This window comes from Protopterus annectens, chromosome 3.part0 (assembly GCF_019279795.1).
Source record: "Protopterus annectens isolate FY-2018-M chromosome 3.part0, PAN1.0, whole genome shotgun sequence".
Classification (NCBI taxonomy): domain Eukaryota; kingdom Metazoa; phylum Chordata; order Ceratodontiformes; family Protopteridae; genus Protopterus; species Protopterus annectens.
The window spans coordinates 453,683,467-453,698,744 of NC_056731.1; the positions used below are offsets into that span (position 1 = coordinate 453,683,467).

The 15,278-nt window shown below is 38.0% G+C and overlaps 1 protein-coding gene across 1 annotated transcript in view; it reads left to right on the forward strand.

Moving 5' to 3' along the window:
- Window positions 1–15,278, forward strand: part of MTRR (5-methyltetrahydrofolate-homocysteine methyltransferase reductase) — a 780,817-nt gene that overhangs the window by 291,327 nt on the left and 474,212 nt on the right. The window contains exon 6 of the mRNA XM_044064883.1: window positions 8,568–8,910. Coding sequence (XP_043920818.1) covers window positions 8,568–8,910 — 343 coding nt within the window. The remainder of the gene's footprint in view (window positions 1–8,567; window positions 8,911–15,278) is intronic.

Below are 15,278 nucleotides of genomic sequence, written 5' to 3' on the forward strand. Positions count from 1 at the left end.
GGAAGTAATTTGCATGCACTGAAGGTGAGTGGTTTCTTCTGCTGGTATGGAAGCTGGGACTTTTGCATGTACCATGGTAGGAATGTCTAGCCCATATTTGTCATTTATTTTGTCAGTGGATAAGCTGTGCCAGTTTTGCATTCTACCGCTTGTTGGATACCAGAGTATTAGTACAAGACCGAACTCCTAAAGTATTCTATACGGTGTGCTGGTCCATTCTTCACTGATCAGCCTGGTTCTTCCCTCATCTTGTTAAATTGGCATTTGTTGCCCACTTTTGAGCTTGTTTGTGTGGCAGATGCAATGTTTTTTTCTCCTGGAAGTCTCTGTTCCCAATGACCATTAAATTCTCTCCTGGACAGCGAAGGACAGATTTTCAGAATTCTTATTGAAGCCTTAATGCATTGTATATTTTATTTGGATTTGCAGAAGTATAGCATCTCTGTGTTATTCTTGAACCAGTTCATTTATGTTGTTCTCCTTACTGAAGACAGCCTTGTGAACACATTTTCTTATTCTGAATATCAACCTGGTGCATTTTATTTGTATTGGGTCAAAGATGTCAGAAAGCCCAGTAGGTGTTTTAATTTCCCCCTTAAAGGAAGAAGCAGCGGATTCATATTTTCAAAGGTTAACTTTCTTGACTGCTTATATAATTTTGTGCTGCAAGGTAGCAACCATGTATTAGCATAGGGCATAATAATTTCTCAACAGTTTTGATTGTACTTGCAGATCTTCTAGACCGGAAAGGGGGGTCCTTCATCAGGGCTATTCTGTGTACTGCATGTTCACATGTTACAATGCAGAAAAAGGATAGCACAATGAATTACTCAAGGCACGATGATAAAAAAAAATCAAAGTATGTAATAGTACACAAAGCCTTCAAGCTACTTGCTCTTCCCATGTGTGAATACATGAGTGTTAAAAACACTGACTCTTAAAAAGTGACATAAATTACATCAATCAATTCATAGTTAATCCTTTTGATTATTAAATAAATATTTATATAATATAAAATACTTAAATAAATAGCCCTAAAATTTACACACACACACACACACACACACACACACACACACACACACACACACACACACACAAGATATTTTAATACATTTCTCATAATTTTATACACTAGATTATTAATTCTTAAGAGATCTTAATTTTAATACAGGTTTAATGCTATTAGTTGTATTCATAAGGAAAAAGTACTGAAATCCATTTATACTCTGCACATTCAGTAAGTGTGACAAAATTACCACCTCATGGTTAGATATTTCAGTTTTGTATCTAAAAATGAAGAATGTTCAATACTTTTGTCAGTGATAAATTGTGAAAAAGCATTGGTAGTATAAGAAAGGTGTGCAGAAATATTTTCTTTAAATTTCTTATTGCTCTTTCCTGGTTAAAATCTTGCACACTTATTACATGAATAAACTATATGCTGAGACGTATGTGCAGCAAAACACTTAAAAATACATTTCCTACCACTTACTGGATATAAAATATATTGACAAAACTGGCAATTAAAACTCTGAGTATGAGCTGTTCGCACATTAAGAATTTGCCTTTTACATAAATCTTTCTAACAAAATTATGGTTTTAAATTCCTGTTACTTCTATATGATAATCTTGGCATATTGATTAAAATATTTTTCATCTCTGGAAAGTGTGCAAATTAGATCAATTATTTTTAATATTTGTTACCTGACTTGACCTTCTATTATACTTCGTAATATACCTAACATAGGGAAATTTATCATTACTAGATTCATTTATTTATTTATTTATTTACATTTGATAACCAGGTAGTGTCCCACTGGGTTGGAAAAAAAACGTTTTCAGTGGAGACCTGGGGAGAAAAATCTCCAGAGCAGTACAAATTAGTTAAAAGTACAAGTAGAAAAAAAATAAAAAATGCATATTACACGTTCACACAAGAATTACAAAGGAAATAGCAAACTGTTACATAGTATACAATGTAAGTTAGGTACACATCTAAGAAGTTATATAATGGAATACAACATCCAAAAGAAAAAGAGGGAATATGCAAGTTATGCAAGAGATGAGTAGTAATAGGAATCACAAGCAAGAGATGAGCAGTAATAGGAATCACATGCAAGAGATGAGCAGTAATAGGAATCACATGCAAGAGATGAGCAGTAATAGGAATCACATGCAAGAGATGAGCAGTAATAGGAATCGCATGCAAGAGATGAGCAGTAATAGGAATCACATGCAAGAGATGAACAGTAATTGAAAGAAAGAAAAAACTAGGCAGGAGTAATACAGGAGAAAAGCCAGTTAGTATTTAGGTAATCCTTTAGGGTAGTTTTAAATGCAGACAGATTAGGATTTTTTAGGATGTGCTGAAGAAGATTATTCCATTCCTTGGCTATTTTATAGAAGTCGAGAGAGATGCCATAATAGTTGTGAGACTGGGTCACTTTTAGCATTAGTTTGTTGGATGACCAAAGCAGCCTACAATTAGTGTTAAGCTGAACTGGGTTTGAAAGAGCTTGGCAGTTAGTGGGGTTGTATATGATTTTATGGGCAAGTGACATTTGCTTTAGTGCTAGATTGGGAAGTTCAAACTTAGCTATTTTGTTGTTGCAGGATTCTAGTTTATTAAGGTCAGCCTTGGATAGCTTGGTAAAGTTCTGAGAGAAGTAGAGGAGGGTGGATAGCAAGTGAGATGTAGCAGTGGTAAGTCTAGCTTGTTGTGTAAGGTAAGGTTTAACCCTATAGAGTTTAACCCTATAGAGAGCTCCGAGCTTGGAGTAGACTTTTTTAATTGTAAGTCAGATGTGTTTATCGAATTTTTATGTATTGTCTAGGGTAACTCCAAGCAGCTTGGTCTGATTGAGGGGTTCAGTTATTGCACCATTGGAAGAGTGTATGTAGAGGGGTGGTGAGCTGAGCTTGGAGGATTTGTTACAGAAGATAATGAGTTTGGTCTTATTCGGGTTGAGGATGAGTTGATGGCTTTTGAGGTAACTTTCAATGTCCTGGAAAGATCTTTGCATATTGTGTTGAAGTTCTTGAGGGGAGTGGGCTGAGCAGATAAGAGAGGAATCATCAGCATATTGGATGATGATAGCATTTTGGGTGGCAGTATTAAGGTTATTGGTAAATATGACAAAGAGGAGGGGCCCAAGTATGGAGCCTTGGGATTGTCCAACATTTCTTTCAGAAAAAGATGGTTTTGCTACCATATCACATGATAGAAAAAAAATCTGATTTTCTTGTGAGCTAAAATAGCATATTCATGCCCTTTGACCCTAAAATCATACAACATTTCATCTATTTGCTGTACACAAATATCAGTATCTGCATCTAATTGGCTGGGTATTACGAACTGACTCTGTATGATTCCTTTAAACATACACCTTGGATGCATACTAGTTCTATTTATTTATTTTTATTTATTTATTTATTTTTATTTAAATTTGTTGACCGGGCGTGTCCAACTGGACGTAGGTCCATTTTCAGCGGAGGCCCGGGGAGAAAAGCTCCACAGTAAAATAAACAGACAGTAGTTACATTGGATTACATAGCGATTAACAATTTAACATAGCAATTACTTACAACATATTTACAGATGAAGAACATAGTACATCAGTAGACAACTAGAATCTTTATCTGTGAAGTACATAACAGACATTAACAAATGTTACAATGAGAAGTTCCTGCTGTATAATAAGTACTAGGCTTATGAGCATCTGAACTTGCTATAATCAAGGTAGTTAGTGGAGTGGAAAGAAAGGTAGTGGTTGGATGGGGTGGATGATATTAGAGTGGGAGTTGCAAGGGCATAGCCAGCATGTTTTAGGTGTGCTTTTAGTAAAGTTTTGAAGTGGGTGCATGATGGTACAGAGGTAATTGTGGGTGGGAGTGAGTTCCATAATTTGGCCATGGCGCAAGAGAATAGTGCTTCACCAGCAGAGTTATTGGCTTTAGTGATCTGCAAGTGATTTTTGTTGCTGGATCTTAGTGGTCTGGTGGTGCGATAGGGTTGGAGTAGATTCTGTAGGGATGGGACATTTAGTGGATGGTTTACTAGTTTGTGGGCGAGTGAGAGTTGATACCATTGAAGGAGGTGAGGGAGTTCAAGCCAGCCCAGTTCAGCAAGTGAGAGACAGTGGTGACTATGGTAGGATGCCCCTGTGGCGAATTTGGAGATTTTATTGTAGCAGGTCTCTAGTTTGTTTAGATCACATTGCCTTAGGTTGGTATATATTGGAGAGGCATAAAGTAGAGTGGAGATAAGGTGGGAATTTGCTATTGAAATCCTTGCTGCTTTGGTGAGAAATTGCTTATTTCTGTATAACACTCCTAGTTTTTTGTGGACTTTTTTTATGGTCACGGATATGTGAATGTCAAATTTTAGTTTATTGTCTATTTCCACTCCTAGCAATTTGGTGTGTTCAATTGGGTATATAGTGGTGGTGTCTTTTGCTGTGATGTTAAAGTGAGAGTTGTTTTGAGTATGTTGGGTTGGAAGATGAGTAGTTTAGTTTTGTTTGGGTTGAGTATTAATTGGGCATCGGATAACCATGTTTCAACAGAGGAAAAGGCTTCGTGTGTGACTTTTTGCAGTTTTGGTAGGGACTGGGCTGAGCAGATGATGGTCGAGTCATCTGCGTATTGTATGAGTGTGCCATGTTTGGTGGCAGAGGCTAGATTATTGGTGTAAACAGAGAAGAGTAGGGGTCCAAGGATGGATCCTTGGGGCACCCCTATGGAGACAGGTAGTTGGGGAGATATGTCATTCTGCCATACAACGGATTGTTGGCGGTCAGACAGGTAACTCTTCAACCAGTTGGTGACTGATTGAGAGAAGGAAAGGTTATTGAGGACAGAGATAAGTTGTTTGTGTGGGACCATGTCAAATGCTTTAGATAGGTCTAGGAAAGTAGCAGAGGAGAGATAGCCATTGTTTTTTTGCTGAAGGATAGTGTTAGTAAAGGAGAGTAAGGCAGTGGTGGTGCTATGGTTTGGTCGGAAACCATGCTGAGTACTGGAAAGGAGGTTGTTAGTAATGAGGTAGTCTGAGACCTGAGAGTGTATGCATCTCTCTAGTATTTTGGAGAGTGGAGAGAGAATAGCTATGGGGTGTTAATTGGTTAGTTCTGCAGAGGGTCCACCTTTGTGGAGGGGAATTATATGTGATACTTTCCACAGTATGGGAACGTAACTTTCTGACAGAGATCGGTTAATCAAGATGGATACTGGGTAGGCCAGAGCATCAGCTGCGATTTGTAGGTATTCACTTGGGAGGTTGTCTGCTGCTAATTTGGTGGGTTTAAGTTTAGTTAAGAGTTTTTTTTATGTTGGAGGTAGGTACAGGAGAAAAAGAGAAGGCAGTGGGGAGATTACTAGTTGAAGGTGTGGGTTGGACGGGAGGGGGGTTATGTTGTTTAGCTAGTGATAGTAAGGTTTGGGTGAAGTGTGTTGTTGAATGAGGTAGCAATATTTTCTGAGGAGTGAGGGATGTTAGGAGGAGGGGTACTGACTTTACCTGGGTGGAGGATGGAGTTTATGGAGGACCAGAATTGTTTGGGGCTGTGTTGTGAGGAGTCTAGGGCAGACTGGTAGTATTAGCTTTTTGACTCTATTGCGTAGTTCTAGGAATTTCTGTCTAGCTAAGGGGGTTTTGGTTTTGTGCCAGTGCTCCCAGGCTTTATCCCTGTTTTTCATTTCTGACTTAGTGGTTTTCTGTAGCCATTGGGAGGGTTGCGCTTTGGTTCTGGAAATCTTATGGGAGCATGGTAATTAAGGATGTTCAGGAAGGTAGTATTAAAAAATTCAACTGCATCATCTAGACTGAGGTACTTTAGAGGATGCCAGTTACATTCTTTGAGGGATGAGATGAATGTGAGTGGGTTAAACTTTAGATTTTTACGTATTTGACGGTAGATGACAGGTTTAGTTTGGTATAGGTATTTTTTGAGTAGGAATGTTGGGGAGTGATCACTGAGGCTATCTGATAAGCAGCCTGTTATATATGACTGGGGGCTCTTACTGACTAGTATCCAATCCAGGGTAGTGTGCTTGCTGGAGTTTTTATTTATCCTGGTTGGTGACTGGACTAGTTGGGTGAAGCCATGAAGGTGTACATGATGGGTTGGATTGTTGCCTGAACAGGATTGCCAGTCAATATTGAAATCACCTAAGATGATGGTTTCTTGCGGGAGATGGTGGGTAGACCAGTTGAGGAGGTTTTCTAGTGGAGGGATGTTTTGGCCAGGTGGGAAGTAGCATCCAATTATGTTGATGGTTTTGTTTTGGTTAATTTTGAGGTTGGTATATATTATTTCTTCATTGCCTATTTTATTTCTATGAAGTATTTATTTGGATACACATTTATATGTAGTTTTTTATTTATTTATTTACCAACATCATGTACTAAAGCTAATCATAGACAAAGAAAATTTTAGTTTAAAACTTAAGCATGTATTTGTACAACATATCTACACTTCCTGACTATGAGGGTGGACAGGATTAGGAATAAGTATATTAGAGGGTCAGCCCAGGTTGGAAGGTTTGGAGACAAAGCCAGAGAGGCAAGATTATGTTGGTTTGGACATGTGCTGAGGAGGGATGCTGAGTATATTGGGAAAAAGATGCTAAGGATGACGCTGCCAGGTAACAGGAAAAGAGGAAGGCTTAAGATAAGGTTTCTGGATGTGGTGAGAGAGGACATGCAGGTGGTTAGTGTGACAGAGCAAGATGCAGAGGACAGAAAGAAATGGAAACAGATGATCCTCTGTGGTGACCCCTAACGGGAACAGCCGAAAGATGATGATGATGATCTACACTTCCTGACTATAAATCAAAAAAAGCCGTCAATAAAACGTTTATAAAATTTGAACATATGATGTATAATGACGATTATAGATAAATTGTCCTTCCCAATTAAAAAGAGCAATATTAGGATATGAATTTGCTGTTGGAGTACCCATAGCTATGCTCGTCTTAGATGATAAATATTCTTATTAAACATAAAAACAGTATTTCTAAGGACAGTATCTAGCAGCATACAAATAGTGTCAGCCTACCTACATAGGGAATCCCCAATAGTTGTGTCCGATATTCATTGGCAGTTATTGTAATTAGTGAATTGACATCTAATGTTGCCAGTAATAAATCAAACCTTACTTCTGATACTACAAATAAAGTTGTTGCAAAAAATCATTAGTATCCCTAATAAAACTCTTTACAGATTTCAGAGCTGACTTTAGAATAACTTCAAGGTAAGCAGATACAGGCTTAGTGACCCAACCACTGCCAGAGACAATTGGATGCCTAGATGGTTTTATAGGATCCTTATGAATTTCTGGAAGTCAATATAAAACTTTTATGATAGGGTGTATTACACGGGTCTATGTTAAATCAGCGGACGCTTAAAAAAGCGAACACTGATTTATTGACCCTCTGAAGTGAAAGCTGAAAATCCCGAACACTCGGAACAGTGATTTTTTTCCCAGGGAAAAAAAATTGCTGGGCCATTTTCAGGACTTTGCCATTTCCTCCACTGTGGTGCGATCTTGGAGTTGGTATATTTTAGTAGGGGGGGGTGTGGGGGCAGAGCCCCCCCCCACATCGGAGGTGGGGTGGGAAAAAAATTGCTGTTCTGGGTGTTCAGGATTTTAAGCCTTTGCTTAAAGAGGGTCGATAAATCAGTGTTTGCTTTTTTAAGCGTTTGCTGATTTGACATAGACCCTATTACACACATTTATCTATAGTAATATCACTATTCAACTGTAAGTCATATAACAAATTCTTTACTCTTAAGTATACTCCACTCTTTAAAAGAGTCGCATAAAATATCCAGCACTGTTGAAATATAATCTTATTTATTCATAAAAGCAATAGCGCCCCCTTTATCTCCTCAATTATAATATCATTATTAGTGTGCAGATTGTTCAGTGCCAGTTGTTCATCTCTTGTCATATTATAAAATGTTTTCTTTTCCCTTCTCCTTTAAAGAAAGCTTCATAAATCACATGTTCACTTACAAATCTGCCCACCACACAAGGATGGTTTTAATTATCTGTTATGACTACAGCATACGTAGTCCTCCACTCTTGAGTGTGTGGTTTGGTGGTGTTTTTTTTCCCTCATGGTTCACCTGCATTACATGTTAAATTGTTGTATAAGTGTTGATGTTGATTAGAAGGTATGATATGTCACTTGTGGGTACTGGGATGAAAAAAGTTTTTCCTTAGTAGGTTAGTCAGTGGGTTTCAATCCGCAGGAAGAGCCTTTCTTGAAGCTCTTTTATCACAGTGAGCACCCTGGTATGTTTACTTCAGTTCATGTATGCTTCTGTTTTGTTAGGTAAGGAGGGGACTGCAAGTATTAAGTGGTTTCTTGTACAAAAAAAGACAAAGTGCTGTTTACCTTGGTGGTGGCTGGGGCTTGTATGATGACCCTATGCTTCTGTTTGTCAACAGGTTGAGCATTGTGTCCTTTGACTTTTGTATCTGTTGAAAGCATATTAATGATTGACATTTATTTTGTCTTCAAATCATATATGTATATTAAAGGTGTTTTCTTTTTAGATCAGAAGCCGTTGTTGATCCTTGGATTTGTGGCCTCTGGGAAGCTCTGAAAAAGGAAAATGCTTCTGAAGTTTGCATATCACTAACAAATGGAAATGAAAATTGTGACATTAAGGTTGTTGCCAATGATGAGAATGTTTTGAAACTGTCAGATATAAACACAGAGCTGCAACTTCTGACACTTGCAGAAACAGAACAGCCACTGCAGAATAAGGAGGTTGATAAACAGCCCAGTGAGCCATCGCTTACTGCATCTGTCTCGCCACTTTCTCAGTCTGCCCTTAGCGTTCCCTCTCTACCTCCAGCATATTTAGAAGTTAATTTTGTGGAGAACACTTTTCAGGTAAGAATTTATTTTTTGTTCTGCAAAAACCAAAGTGTTTCACAAATTGTGTCCCATTATTCACTGGTGATATCAGTCTTGTTGAAATATTTTTCGGGACAGTTCAACAACCCTAACTGGCCAGTTCCAAGGAAGGAGTAGTCTGATTTATGTAAGTACTGTCATAGTCTTGCAGCACCTTAAGATAACTGGTGAATTTTAGTGTATTTTTCATAATAATTAGCCACATTGCTTTTCTGAGCTGTCACAATTTGACCCTTTTTAATACAGACAAAAGAAAAAGTTACTTTAGGTTCTGCCTTTCCTTGTTTGTTGTGAAAAACTGCTGTGTTGGCATGATGTTAACCTACTTTCTTGACTTTTCTGAGATGGGATCATAAGAAGATGGATCAAGACCATTAATGTTTGACAAAAGAGACAGTAGTGAACTTTTCCATACTACATATTTTGGGCACTTTTTAGGGTCTCCTTTTTGGTTTTAGTCTCCTTTTTACTTTTAACAGAAGTTTTTACACTGGCATAGGAAGGGACTTTTTCAAGTTGTAGATTAGAGTAAGTTTATATACAGCAAAATTCCATTTTAGGAACCATTTAATAAGAACATCATGTGTTAAAGTAGTACATTATAGGTCATTATAAAACAAGGAGAGGATACTGATCTGCAGCTTACGTTCTAGGAGTGATTTACAGTTTTTAAGTAGCTATCCCTAGTCTGCCCTGACATGTGGCACATTGTTTCCTTCTTGCTGGAAAGAACATTCTTGTCTTCCGTTATAGTAAGCATAGGTGAGTTATCACAATTTTGTCTCGAGAACAGTGGTGCTGAGACTTGCATCAAATTTAGACTGCTACGTATGTAGCTGTAGTTATTTGACATAACATTTGCAAATCTAGCTGTACGGTGTAATGGCACAATAAACATACCTCTGATAATGCTACTTACGGGTATATATTGCTTTAGCGAAAATTCATTTCAGCGAATGGCATTTTCAGTTCACTTGCATCGAACATGCCATTTGTCGAACTGTTCATACTGAGGTTACGGTACAGTGAGGATTAGGAAATATGCCCTTTCCCCACTGTAGTGCGATCTCAGGAGTTCGTATATATAATCAGCAGGGGGGGGGTGCGGCCCCCACAAGAGCGGATTTAGATGAAAGGCATTTCTGATGAAATGCAGCTCGCGTAACTGTCACTTCGCTGAAGTGATATAGACCCACTGCTGACACACAAATCAGGGGTTTAACTGTGTGTCTTAAAAACTTTTCATTACATGATTTTTGTTGTGTCTGTTAGATAACTCCTCTTTAATGGCATATTTGGTCATTTCTGTAAGTATTGTTTAATAGTGTTCTTTTTTGCATTTTTACTGAGAGTATCCTTCTGATAAACGTAACTTGGAACAAAGGATAAATGCTAAACGTGAAGCTAGCTAGTGTTATGGAAGCAGTTATTCCTCATCAGAGAGCACTCGGTGTAAAACATAGACGAGTTCAAAACAGTTGCTTCAGTAGTTTATTGGGATGTTAATCATCACTGGTAATCTGTGTGAAGACAGTGTGGTCTTGCCTTAAATGTCTCCTTTTTTTCTCCTTCCACAGCTTTCTGTCACGAGTGAGCTGTGTCTTGGAGTTCCTCCTCGATCCTCTGCTCCACATTCCCTTCACATCTGTCTGGCTTATTCCTTTGGACTGGGCCCTCAGGAAGGGACTGTTTGGTGTAAGCAGTTGTTCATAGGTTCATAGGTTCGTACTAGGCTATCTGCCCTAGGGCATTTATAAGCCTAGCCAGAGTGTATGTGGCTTACACCACCCCTTAGGATGAGAATACTACGCCCTTTTAGGGTTTAGTTTACTATGCCTCTGTCTAGTAGTGACACAGAGATGACCCCTGGGGTAAACCTACGATCTCCCATCCACTCGTCAAGATTTCTCTTGAATAGAGTCAGTGAGGGGCTCTGCCTAACATGGACTGGGATTCTGTTCCAGAGTGTAGGGAGCCTCTGGGTTATGAATCTGTCCCTCCAGCACGTTCTATTTATTTCTGTGTTGAGGTTTAAGTCACTTGTTCTCGTGGCTCTGATGGATTTGGATTTTCTAAGGTGGAGCATGTCCATTAATTCAGGATTGGACATGGCCTTGTACGTCAGGCACAGATCACCTCTGAGTAGGCGGTATGCGACTGAATAGAGCTGGAGTTTTTTCAGTCGGGCAGCATATGACATATGTTTAAGACCCTTTATCCTCTTGGTGAGGAACTTTTGGGGTCTTTCCAACTGCTGCAGGTGTCGGGTGAGATACATCCCAAATGGGGCATTGTACTCAATCATTGGCCTGATAAGAGAAGAGTACAGGGGCACAATGACCTCTCTTGATCTAGATGTGAAACCCTTCATGATAAGGTGGGCAATATAGAAGGTCTTCCTAACCACTTTGGCAATGTGGTTGTAGACGCACATGAAGAAGAGATCAGGGAATCCTGGTATGGCAGCATCCAGAGAGCTGGGAAAGGCTTTATGGCCTTACCTACTGTCACACCCCAGTTCTCCGTGTTTATTATGTATGCACATGTCTGTTTACTAGTGTCATTTGTTTCCACTGGTTACTGCTAGTACTTAACTTGCCCCTCCCTGGAGTAAGTGAGCTGGCTGAAATACTGCTTGACCCTATCCTGCCAGCCAGCTCTTCAGAGATTAGGTTTGCTAATTGAACATGTTTTGACTAGGTTACAGTTGGGGTTCCATCTGTGTACAACTTCCCATCTTTCCCTCCATTGATGTACAACACAACACTCTGCTGCTGTTGCGATTTTACACTTTTCCTCCACAAAGCAAATGTATGCATACATTTTTTTTGCATTAATGTTTATTTCAAAATCATTGATTTCCTTTGCTCTTATGACTGAAAATAGTTAAGAATGACAGACATGAGGTGTTCTTTCTGAGCTTGGCAGTGATTTTTTTAAGTCAACATAATTTGTTGATCTACTCAGAATCATTCTTAGGATAGACGAAGAGTTCCAGCTGAATACATGCAAGTCTACATGCCAGCATGGAACAGGACAAAAAGGGACCCTGTCAAAAAGAAGTATTTGCAGTTGTGGTTTTGTTTATAAATGCACTTATAATAAAAAGAAAAAAGCTTCCACATGTGAGACCTTGAGCCACACTTTTCTATTGGAATAGATTACTTCTGAGAGGGTTAGATAAAGATTTAGATGTATTAGAGTATTGCTGTGTTGCTATTATAAAAGGCCTCCATAATTCTGCAAATTTAAATTTGTAACCTGATGGAGTCCATCCTAGGATACTTGAAAAAGAAACCATCCATTTGAAGGCTCAGGAGTGTTTCTCCAGGCTAGTTAGCTGCATTAGAAGCACTGTAGAGTATAAAGATTCAGTGACTAACTTGCTAATGTTGCCTGCATTATAGCAACTCCATTTAAACAGCAGCTTCTTGATAGGTTTCTTTTTTCAGGAATGGGATTGGAGAAGTTAGCTGCATTGTTTGCATTTAGTATCAGCAGCTGCCAGTTAGTTTGCAAAGTCAAGCAGATCCGATTACAATTAGCAGTAACTGAGGATGCTAGGTGTGCCCTAGTATCCTCAGATTTACAGTTAGCTAATCTAGGATTCGGTTCTGAGGAATCAGAGAAGTTTTAGATTAACCAAGCAAAAGTTGAATAAACACCCTTACACATTCCTTAGCAACTATTTTTCACCAAAGCAGAAATAGCTAGCAGTCTTTACTTAGTGTTATTGCAAACCTTTCCTCTCTTTAAACTTACCATATATAGATCAGAGTTTGTGATGTACTTTAAGAAGCTTTCCAGTGAGCTAGCATGTGCATATAAATACTGAGCGCATGCAGCAAGAGTGCCATTTTGCATGAGCAGCCAGAGTGAGAGCATGCAAGTATGTAGTCAGTCAGTTTGTTTAAGTTCAATGTTCCTGCCATCCATCCTTATGTGTTTGTATACAATAAGCTACTTAAACGAACACCCAGACCTCAACATCTTCTTAATGCACATAAGAAGAGTGACTTGGTGTCAGAATGGGATCCAGAGTTACAACCATGAGGCAACCGGTTTAAGTTAGAGGAATATACAGGAGTGGATCATCCCTGCTGCTCAAATGACTCGCAAAACAGGTCAGAAACCTATATTAGGTACTAAAACTCACTCAAATGATTTCTTTCGCCACAAATGTAAAACAAAGTACTCAGTACGATCAAAACAAATTTCTTATTAAATGAAATGTCTAAAACTGTGACATATTGATAAAAATCTTCAAAATAATTATGAAAATGTTTGAAACAATATCTGAATCATAAAATGTACAAAAAAGGGAAAATGACCGCATTTTTTTTGCTATGTGCTACTTTTTTCATATTAACTAAAGCTATTCAAAATATCTGAAGTGTGCAAAGTGTTTGCAAGTGTGGGCAGTATTACAGTGGAGTAATTTCACAAAGTACAGTTATTTCAGAGAATATTTCGCAAAGTACAGTTATTTCAGAGCTAATTTCATAGAGTAGAGTCTTTCAAAGATTTTATTATGCATTTGAATATTATTACAGGTACTTGGTGTGTGTGAATGTTCATACATAATTACTAGAGCCATTTTGCATTTTTGTTTTACTATAATCTGTGGGCATGGCAGAAGGATTTTGCAGACTTGTGTTTGATAACATTATTGCAGAAAATTAGAGAGTTTTTGAGAAGGAATATATTTTCATACAGGCTGCTTTTTCTGACAAAGACGCATGTGCAAAAGCATTTATTCTGCTTAATTTAGCTGGTTTAGAAGCCATTGAAACAGAGTGTTCATTTGTGCATGCACCTGCTGTGTTTGCAGGGAAGGGGGAAGACTGGCATATTGTGGTACCGGCTGAAACAAGGGAAGACCCTGAGTGCTTAAAATGTAAATTTAGAGAAATGTGTAACCTCAAAATGAATATTACAATGGAAAGGTACTTATTTTACACAAGGGATCAAAAACCTGGTGAAACTTTTGCAGAATATACAACTGACTTGAGAAGTAAGGATAAAATGTGCAGATTTGATGATTTGAGAGATGAGTTAATAAAGGACAGGCTTGTATGTGGTATTAATAATAACACAGTGAGAAAGATTTTGCTTTGAGACAGTGATTTAATTTTAAATAAGCACAACCCAACATGATGCTATGCAGGTAGGTAGATGCGCGGCCGAACCAACCAAGTAAACAACAAAAGGCCAGCAATGTGCGATCCAGAAGTAGTAAAAAGAAAATAATTAGGTCAAATACATATGGATGGCTAAATAATAACCCTTTATTAGACAGACCGGTTTCGGCAACCAATGCCTTCTTCAGTGTATGAACAATTCACCAAAAATGCAATCCATTTATAGACACACCCCACCTGTGAGACAGATGGAAAATGCAACCAGTATATATTTAAAGAGAAAGAACCCAAAATATAAACTGAAGTTATGCATGATAGTAAATGCAATCATAACTTGACAATATGTAGCAAATATAACATAAAAATAGATACATCATTGAAAATTAAGAAAATAAAAAATAGAAAATAGAAAATATGTTATGAACTAACCCCCACACATAGAATTATATAACATAAATGTAAATAATATAAGTTGTAGTGTAGTTATACTGAGAACATATATCATGCATGCTGTCATAACCATAAAGAGCATCACATCTAAAGCATGAAAAAAAGTGCAATGAGTGTTCCAACAAAAAACATGTGGTTAGCAATTGATGATGTAGCCGAATTCAAAAATCCATGCTTAGTCCAATGTTCCAATATAATTCCTTCAGCTGTGATCAAAGCAGATATGTGGATATGCCTTTGGCTGTCCTTCATCGGATCCTATATGACACATTAGAAAAACTATAAAAAAATATGAGAGATAGAGGCAAACAAATTACTATAAACCAATATTCATAAATATTCATGATGTAAATGAGATATATAAATCATTATGTATGAACATAAAATGTACCAACCTATATCCTCATATTTACAAATGGTCATTAAGTCCGGGAGGGAATAGAGCGCCCAATGTAATGATCCAATGTTGTTCCTTATAAGTAAGTATTTTGTGCCATCCCTGGGGATTACTACGGTCCCCCAGAATTCTATCTATAATTACAAAAGAAAATTGTGCTTCAGGATGTTTCAAAATGTGCCTAAATAAGGCATTAGTTTCCTTCCTAGTTTTAATGTCTGATCTATGTTTGTTGATGCGTGTTCTGAGTGGTCTAGAGGTTTGACCTACATAAAAAGCTTGACACCGACATGTTGCCAGATAGACCATCCAACTGCTGCTACAGTTGCCAAATATTCTGCATTGATACACTTTAC